The 10000-nt window shown below is 40.6% G+C and overlaps 1 protein-coding gene across 2 annotated transcripts in view; it reads right to left on the reverse strand.

Annotated features, from left to right (window-relative positions):
* LOC113806458 (organic cation/carnitine transporter 2) overlaps positions 1 to 6942 on the reverse strand; it is a 22652-nt gene extending 15710 nt beyond the window's left edge. Inside the window, exons 1-3 of one of the 2 annotated variants that reach the window (XM_070116569.1) lie at positions 6766 to 6942; positions 6547 to 6656; positions 367 to 582 (exon numbers count right to left, since the gene is read on the reverse strand). In XM_070116569.1, coding sequence (XP_069972670.1) covers positions 367 to 582; positions 6547 to 6609 — 279 coding nt within the window. In that variant the 5' untranslated portion in view covers positions 6610 to 6656; positions 6766 to 6942. Of the gene's footprint in view, positions 1 to 366; positions 583 to 6546 lie in introns of both variants that reach the window. The other variant, XM_070116568.1, reaches the window with a different exon arrangement.
* Between the last annotated feature and the right edge of the window lie 3058 nt (positions 6943 to 10000).

The following is a 10000-nucleotide window of genomic DNA, read 5'->3' on the forward strand; positions in this document are numbered from 1 at the left end:
CAAAACATTAATAATAATAATAATAATAATAATAAGAAGGAGAATGAAAATAATGATAACAACACTAGCAATAATAATAATAATAACAACAACATAATGATAATGATGATGTTAATGACAAAATGATAATGATAAGAAAATAATAATAGATAACAATAACAATAATAAATTGACAACAACAACAATAAGAATGATAATGATTATAATTATAACCATAATAATAATAATCATACTAACAAAGATAATAATAATAATAATGAAATGGCAATGATAATAATAAAATGACACCAATAAAAACGAAAAGAATAAAGCAGAATTACCAATGGCGACGCTTCCGACGACGAAGCCAACACCACCTTTTCTCACCTGTGTGAAATTGACGTCGTATCTCGCGCAGGACAGGTACTCCCCGTCGGCGCGGCGCGGGACAGTGAGTTCCTTAAGCTGCCCCTCCGTCAGGTTGAGGTGCTCGAGGCCGGGCGGGGGGCGGCACCAGTGGGGCGGCGTCAGGGTCATGAACATCTGGCCGAAGTAAACAAAGGCCACGAAGATGTTCAAGACGGCGGCCACCCCGAAGAGGATCTGCGAAGGGCGCGGGGAGGTCGAGTCATTAAGGCATCGGCGGCGGTTGTTGGGTTTTAATTAGCTGTTTTTTAAGATTGTTATCATAATTTAGAAGTAGAGAGGAAGGAAGGGGGGAGGGAGGCAAAGGAGAGGAGAAAGTGCAAGTCGAGAAGTGGACATCAAAGGACACAGAGAGTACATTTGATTTATTGATGTTGTTCATGGAGTGTTCAGGGATTGTTCTAGACTTTTGTTGTTGTTGTTGTTCATGGAGTGTTCAGGGATTGTTCTAGACTTTTTGTTGTTGCTGTTCATAGAGTGTTCAGGGAATGTTCTAGACTTTTTTGTTGTTCATAGAGTGTTCAGGGAATGTTCTAGACTTTTTTGTTGTCCATAGAGTGTTCAGGGAATGTTCTAGACTTTTTTGTTGTTCATAGCATGTTCAGGGAATGTTCTAAACTTTTTTTGCTGTTGCTGTTCATAGTGTTCAGGGAATGTTCTAGACTTTTTTTTGCTGTTGTTGTTCATAGTGTTCAGGGAATGTTCTAGATCGCGGGTGTTGCGTAGTGTGTAATTAGCTGTGTTTTCCTACTAAATCCTTTGGTTATGACCCGTTTCCATCTCCATAACTCACTTCCACTGTCCAACCTTTTCATTCGTTTATTCTTTGATTTTACAAGATTATCTCTTATCTTATTTTCTTCTGTTCCTTCTGTTTCTTCGATAATTATTACCCTCCTGCTTTCAAAATACCACTGAAATGTTATTTTCTCTTCATGATTATATACTTTTCCTCCTGTATTTTTAATAAAGGCGAAGGTGCAGAGATACGATAAATATTCACAATATTCACAATATACCGCTGTTATTTGGACTCTAAATCGACAAAATATTCAGTGATTTACCATATACCGGGAGGGGGGGAGGGGGGACCTTACTCTCATTTTAATATCCATTTTAAATATTATTATTATTATTATTATTAAGTTTTGTATGTGAATTCTATTATTATAGTTTTGTATGCGAATTGTGAGCCCGCAAAGTGACATTAAGTAAGGGTGAGGATAACCTAAGTGACCTCATCCCTTGGAGATGTAATTGATCTTTTGTCTCAATAAACGTGTCAAAGTCAAAGCCATATACACTACATTTAACCTTCTTCATTAACGTCCAATATAGACCCAAATAGACCCTTATTATACACCGAAATGGACCAAAATAGACCCTTATTATAGACCAATATAGACCCAAATAGACCCTTATTATACACCGAAATGGACCAAAATAGACCCTTATTATAGACCAATATAGACCCAAATAGACCCTTATTGTAGACCAAAATAGACCCTTATTATAGACCAATATAGACCCAAATAGACCCTTATTGTAGACCAAAATAGACCCTTATTATAGACCAATATAGACCCAAATAGACCCTTATTGTAGACCAAAATAGACCCTTATTATAGACCAATATAGACCCAAATAGACCCTTATTGTAGACCAAAATAGACCCTTATTATAGACCAAAATAGACCAAAAAAGACCCAAATAGACCCTTATTACAGACCCAAATAGACCCTTATTATAGACCAAAATAGACCCCATGAACCAAATAGACCTTATTATAGAATTATATACTTATAGACCCAAACAGAATAGACCCAAATAGACCCTTATTTAACTTAAATAACAAAATAGACCCTTATTATAGACCCAAATAGAGCCTTATTATAGACCAATATAGACCCAAATAGACCCTTATTAAAGACCCAAATAGACCAAAATAAACCCAAATAGACCATACACACTACATTTAACCTTCTTCATTAACGTCCAATATATACCCAAATAGACCCTTATTATACACCGAAATGGACCAAAATAGACCCTTATTATAGACCAATATAGACCCAAATAGACCCTTATTGTAGACCAAAATAGACCCTTATTATAGACCCAAACAGACCCTTATTACAGACCCAAACAGACCCTCATTATAGACCCAAACAGACCCAAATATACCAAAATAAACCCAAAAAGACCCTTATTAGAGACCCAAATAAACCCAAACAGACCCTTATTACAGACCCAAATAGACCCTAATTAATCACAAAACGGTCCTTGTTCGTCACACCGGAACCGGCCGCGGCGGGCGTGGCTCAACCTAATTTTAAGCAAAGTTGAACTGGACCGCGAGTGCCTGGGGCGGCGGGTCAAGTGTCGCCCAGGGATCAAGTTGACCACCTGAAGCCACGGCAGGAGGTCTGCTCCGCCGTTTTCTTTCTCTTATTCCTTGTGTTCCTTCGTTTTCTTTCTCTCTCTCTCCATTTTATTGCCTTCGGTGTTTGTTTTTTTCGTTTTCTTTCTCTCTCTTCTATTCCCTTCGGTGTTTGTTTTTTTCCCGTTTTCTTTCTCTCTCTTCCTTCTATTCCCTTCGCTGTTTGTTTTTTCCCCGTTTTCTTAGTTTTCTTTCTCTCACTTCCTTGTGTTCCTTCGTTTTCTTTCTCTCTCTTCCTTTTATTGCCTTCGGTGTTTGTTTTTTCCCTTCGTTTTCTTTCTCTCACTTCCTCATATTTCCTTCGTTTTCTTTTTTGTTTTTTTGTTTTCCGTTCACTTCTTTTCTTTCTCTCACTTCCTTGTGTTCTGTTCGTTTTCTTTTTTTCTCTCTCTCACTTCCTGTTGTTCCATTCGTTTTATTTTTTCTTTCTTTCTCTCACTTCCTTGTCTTCCTTTGGATGTTTGTTTTTCCCCGTTTCCTTTCCTTTCTCTCTTCCTTGTGTTCCCTTCAGTGTCTGCTTTCCCGTTTTCTTTCTCTCTCTTCCTTCTATTCCCTTCGTTTTCTTTCTCTCTCTTCCTTGTGTTCCTTCGTTTTCTTTCTCTCACTTCCTTCGTTTTCTTTTTTATCTTTCTCTCACTTGTTTTTGTCTGATTTATCTGTTGTCTCTTTCTTTTCTTTCGTTTTTTTCTTTCTCTTTATACCAGTTAGACAAAATTGAGTGGAAACAATATCTCGTATTTTTCCCTTACTTCTCTTTCGTCTTTTCCTTATTTATTTATTTTTCTATTTGATCTATTCATCTTTTTATGATAATCCCTAAATTATTATCATTAAATTATTATTAAATATTAAATATCAAATGTATTAGAACAATGCCCGGTAGTTTTCCTTCGATTCCTGTTTTCCTTCTTTCATTATTTTTTTCTTTTTCCTCAAGCAAACCTTTTTTAAACTCTCCTTCGTTTTCTTTCTCTTATTCCTTGTGTTCCTTCGTTTTCTTTCTCTCTCTTCCTTGTGTTCCTTCGTTTTCTTTCTCTTATTTCTTGTGTTCCTTCGTTTTCTTTCTCTCTCTTCCTTGTGTTCCTTCGTTTTCTTTCTCTTATTCCTTGTGTTCCTTCGTTTTCTTTATTTTATTCCTTGTGTTCCTGCGTTTTCTTTCTCTTATTCCTTGTGTTCCTTCGTTTTCTTTCTCTTATTCCTTGTGTTCCTTCGTTTTCTTTCTCTCTCTTCCTTGTGTTCCTTCGTTTTCTTTCTCTCTCTTCCTTGTGTTCCTTCGTTTTCTTTCTCTCTCTTCCCTCTATTCCCTTCGTTTTCTTTCTCTCTCTTCCTTGTGTTCCTTCGTTTTCTTTCTCTTTCTTCCTTGTGTTCCTTCTTTTTCTTTCTCTCTCTTCCTTGTGTTCCTTCATTTTCTTTAACGAAGACCATTAAAATCTATAGGAACAATGTTGTTTTCTTTCGCTACCTTCCCTCCGCCCCTCCGTCTCTCTCTCTCTCTGCTGCAGACGCCAGACATGTTGGGCGTGAATATTGCAATGTTATTTTTCGTCTCTTGACCTTAATAAATTCCGAGAGAAGACGCGACGATGTGCTACTTGAGGCCAGACAGTCGACGGCAGTGTCGTGGTGTCTGAGGAGAGAGAGAGAGAGGGGGGGAGGGAGGGAGAGAGTGAGAGAGAGAGGGGGAGGAGGGAGGGAGGGAGGGAGGGAGGGAGGGAGGGAGGGAGAGAGAGAGAGACAGAGAGAGGGGGGGAGGGAGAGAGGGGGAGAGAGAGAGAGAGAGAGAGAGAGAGAGAGGGAGGGAGGGAGGGAGGGAGGGAGGGAGAGAGAGAGTGAGAGAGAGAGAGAGAGTGAGAGTTGGGAGAGAGAGAGAGAGAGAGAGAGAACGATAGAGAGAGAGAGAGGGGGGGAGGGAGAGAGAGAGAGGGGAGAGAGAGAGAGAGAGAGAGAGAGAGAGAGAGAGAGAGAGAGAGAGAGAGAGAGAGAGAGAGGGGGGGGGGGAGTGAGAGAGAGAGAGAGAGAAAGTGAGTAAGTGAGTGTGTGAGAGAGAAAGAGAGAGAGAGAGAGAAAGTGAGTAAGTGAGTGTGTGAGAGAGAAAGAGAGAGAGAGAGAGAAAGTGAGTAAGTGAGTGTGTGAGAGAGAAAGAGAGAGAGAGAGAATCAGAGCTATATATGTATATGTATATGTATATATATATATATATATATATATATATATATATATATATATATATATATATATATACATACACACACGGACACACACGCGCGCACACAGACACTGACAGACAGACCAAGACAGAAACAGGGACAGGGAGAGACTAAAAAAAGTATAAAAAAAACAAGTGTCCGTAGTTCCAGAAGGCTTAAAAACTGTTTTAGCTGGGTTAAAGCTATCCCAAACTCTCTATTTTGTTTCTGCCCCTATGTTTATGCGATTACACTTCGTTTTGAAACTTTCCATAATGAAAAACAAGAAAAAAATAGGAATGAACACAAATTTCAATGCGTGTGGTCACGTGATGTCTTCATGATGAAACAAGCGATACCTTGTGGGAAGTGACTAAAGAATTATGATGTTTACAAGGCTTAAAAAAATTCTTGATAAGAGACCAGAACTGCTGAGTGTTCATAAAACATGAAGAACATTTAAACATCGATGAGAATAACAGTTACACATCCATCCCTATCCATTAAACACGTTCAAACGAAAATCCCAAACATAAACATGGCATAATCATAAACATATGTACAAATATAAACACAGAACATGGTGGCGAGCAATAAGGGTTAAGATGGCGTGCTCTAGGGTCCGTCCATCAATGTCACGGGTTTTCTGGGAGTAGAAGTCCTGGCGGCGGGGAAGGACAGACGAGAGACAACAAGGGAAAGTGGGAGACAGGGAGGGAGATAGACAGATAAATAGGTAGATAGAGAGAGAGAGAGAGAAAGCGAGAGACAGTGTGGGAGATAGATAGATAGAGAGAGAGAGAGAGTGAGTGAGATATATAGACAAGTAGAGAGAGAGAGAGAGAGAGAGAGAGAGACAGTGAGGGAGATAGACATAAATAGGTAGATAGAGAGAGAGAGAGAAAGCGAGAGACAGTGTGGGAGATAGATAGACAGATAGATAGATAGAGACAGAGAGAGAGAGATAGACAAGTCTGTTAGGAAGCAGATGGCTTTGCAGGAATGCGGGACGAGAGACAACAAGGGAAAGTGGGAGACAGGGAGGGAGTTAGACAGATAAATAGGTAGATAGATAGAGAGAGAGAGCGAGAGACAGTGTGGGAGATAGATAGACAGACAAATAGATAGAGAGAAAGTGAGTGAGATAGACAGACAAGTAGAGAGAGAGAGAGAGAGACAGTGAGGGAGATAGACAGATAGATAGATAGATAGATAGAGAGAGAGAGAGAGAGAGAGAGAGAGAAAGTGAGAGACAGTGTGGGAGATAGATAGACAAATAGATAGAGAGAGAGAGAGCGAGCGAGAGAGAGACAGACATTCTCCCAAAGAAGTTCGTGTGTCCACTTTGCTCGAGACTCGGTTTGAGGGTACTTGTCCCCCCCCCCCAAAAAAAAAAAGGAAAAAAAAAACATATATATATATAACTGACATATTCAACTCCCCAAAGATTGTGCTCATGTATTCTCCACTCTCATAACTACATTCAACTTCGCCTTCGCCTTCTGCTGTACTTACGCCCTGGTAGCAGCCGCATCCACCCACGTATGCAAGGACGCCCTCAAAGTTTTGGACGGCCATCTTCACGGTCTCTCCAGCTGTTCACTCGTTCAGCACTTTGTTCTGATCTGCGACAAATACCTGATGTTGTTATTTGAACACACATTTCCCCGACATCTTTCCCTTGCAGATATTTCTGTTCATTTCGTCAGGCAGCAACACGAGTCCCTCCGTCACCTGGACCTTCCCCGGCATCCAGGAGGGCGAACCGGGAGTGCCGCGCGGTGCAAGGAGCTGCCAGGGAGTGCCCGGTGGGAGGCCTCGCCGTCCCGGGGGCCGCATCCCCCTCCTGCCGAATCCTGATGACGGCGTGCCCTTCGCGGAGGCACGAGCCCGAGCTGCCGTGCTGAAGCCCTGATGAAGTGACGGACGCCGTTGCGCACACGAGGCCAGGTTTAGGCGCCGTCGAGAGTGTGGGCGAACATGCACACGCATGTCGTGTTTGTAGGTGTGCGTAATTAAAAGACATAGATACACACACACACACACACACACACACACACACACACACACACACACACACACACACACACACATATATATATGTATATATATATATATATATATATATATATATATATATTTGTATATATGATCCACAAGACCACGAGTATCGACAACACCCACAAAGCAAGAAAAAGTGCTTTAAACTTATCTCTAAATCGAGTGATGGTAAGTGAGAGAGAGAGAGAGAGAGAGAGAGAGAGAGAGAGAGAGAGAGAGAGAGAGAGAGAGAGAGAGAGAGAGAGAGAGAGAGTATAAGTACGTGTGTGAGAGAGTATGAGAGTGTATGTGTGTTTTTTACAGGTATGTATTTATGCATCTGCATGTTACGTATGTATGTATTTATGGACACGTACTTTATAAATAGTATGCATGCTAGTATGTCCACGCAGACCCGCCACCGAGCTCATCAACTCTCCTCAGGGATTCTGAATATAAAGAAGACAAAGCGATGACTCGCCATAAAAACTTGAATTGATATAATATGGTCTTCAGTCTCTTTACCAAGACAACAAATCAACTCTCTCAGGGACTCTATTATCTTAGGGTTGGCAGACTTATTATATTTGTCATCAATGCGACAGAAAATTGCGAAAATTGCTAAGGTACAATTGCAGAATTATATTCAGTACACTTTCTGGGTCCCACTTTTGTACCTCTGGCAACCAGTCGAAGTAAACATAGCGTAAATAGTATTTTTGTGAGGGAGCTAAAGCCCTGGGTATTTTGTAACAAAGAGTGTTATTGGTCGAAAATAAGTAACTAATAAGTGTATTAATGAATATTTTTTTTGAAACTAAGTAAGTCATTTGATCTTTCGCTTTCTTCCAATACGTGATAAAGAACAAAGCATGTAATATTAGTTATCGTTGACTTTGTAGTTGGATATTCTTCAAATGCGAGATCCTGGCATTGTTTGGTTATCCAAATGACAACCTATGATGGGGAGGCGGCATTTCCTACTCCTTACAGCATAAGAAGTATCATTTATAGATACATATTTCTTAAAACATGAAAAAGTTTTATGCTTTGAACATTTATGTATGGTAAGTAAATTACCTAAAGCTCTGTAAATACCGTTGATACTTGCACCATCTAGTAGCAGCTAATCAACCTAATGAAGTTTTTTTATCTTTATGCCTGAGTCACATATTAAATAAACAGAAACCGTGCTAAATTAGGTTTTTCAATACAGAGCATGAACAAAATCACAATTAGGTTACACTGAATATGTAGATTCGTTATCGATGTGTGTGTGTGTGTATCGTCTATGGAAATATGAAGTCATGCTTGGTAATGAGTTACGAAAGAGTGTATAATCTGCTATTATTATGCATTGAATCTTGGCGTTTCTATGAGGAGTTGCATCCACATTCGAAGAGCTGAGCGAGAAAATGCTTGTTTGCTTGTTTCAACTCGAGCAACTATTAACTGGGTAGTTCCAAGGAGGGTGAATGGCAAAAATCTTAGAACCAACTCCCAATACTTGTGTTGTATATCTTGTTCATTCTAATGAAATGGGGATTTCTCGGTCAGTTGTTATTGCCATCTATCCATTTTATTTCTATTTGCCAGTGCAATGTAATGCAATATATGCATAGCTGTAGATGATATTAGCATATCAAACCTTTACACCAAATTCATTCTCTTTATTCATTATCCTAGGAGTAATACTTTCCCGGAACAATGTGAAAAATAACACGGTCGTATATTTCATCTCTTTTATGCCAATGAATATTCATCAATTCCTGAACATCCACTGAAAAAATACATGTCCGATGGTCTTAGACGTCATAATAACATGAAAAATCGAGGTCAAAACGAGGCTGCCAAGCTGACACCTTTTTCAGGATGGAGGCAAAGAAAGCTGTAATCTGAAATAGGCTGCTACAGGGAGGTGGCATAACTCAGCGTTGGCCTTGCAATCGCATGGTCCTGGGTTCGCGCCCTGCTGCCCCTCTCAGTCGACTCAGCTGTGAATGAGCACTGTTATGCTGACGTCAGCATGCTAGGGTCAAAGTCGGGGCGGAAAGGGACAGGTCACCCTACCGCATCATCCCGCGGCTTAGTGAGCATGTTTCTCTACAAAACATGTCCCTTACGTCCAGATGGATATGGGACCAACTTCGACTTCTGACAATGGGAGAGGGAAAGTAACTTCTCCAGCGGTGATGTATTCGGAGAGCTGGGCATCTCCCGGACGATGGGGTACAGGCAGACAGGGTGGGAAGAGGAGGGCAGCCAGAACGAGGAAAATACACCGGGAATACACGGAAAGCTCCATTGCTGAAGGGAATTAAAGGTGTAAGTGTTAGCCCTTTTCAACATTTCAGAAATCAATTTATTTCGATTTACTATATAGATATTTGTTTATACAGAACAGTGCCCTACACGTCATATTTCATGTTCAGATTCTATATCATCATTTACATTTCACAAATGACAGACAAATTACCTATGAAACGGCGAGGCGCGGCCGCGTGACCTGCGATATGTGGGGGTGGATCTCCCGACATGATGTTGGCGAAATGGGGAAAAGGCCTCTCAGACAAATATATCGAATTGTTAGACAAAAAATCCTCCCATCAGTACACGGCTATGCCTTGGCCCTTCCCAGAAACAATGAGGATAACTGCCCTAACTGCCCTATTACACACGTCCAGGGCAGTTAGGAAGTAGTTCCCTGCCCAACACCAAGTGGAAGTCCTTCGGTGGCCAAGCGAGGGATGTCGCTCAAACCCGACGAAAAATGTTTGGCCGAATATTGTCAATGTTTGAGAAACGGCTGATGAAGCAACCTCGAAACAGCTGATAGAAATCGAGACGTTACATGTGAACACGTGACCTCTGTCTCGGGGATTAGACACCGTTTGAATAACAAAACATATTTCCTATTATAAGCATTACT

This window comes from Penaeus vannamei, chromosome 39 (assembly GCF_042767895.1).
Source record: "Penaeus vannamei isolate JL-2024 chromosome 39, ASM4276789v1, whole genome shotgun sequence".
In the NCBI taxonomy this organism is placed as follows: Eukaryota; Metazoa; Arthropoda; class Malacostraca; order Decapoda; family Penaeidae; genus Penaeus; species Penaeus vannamei.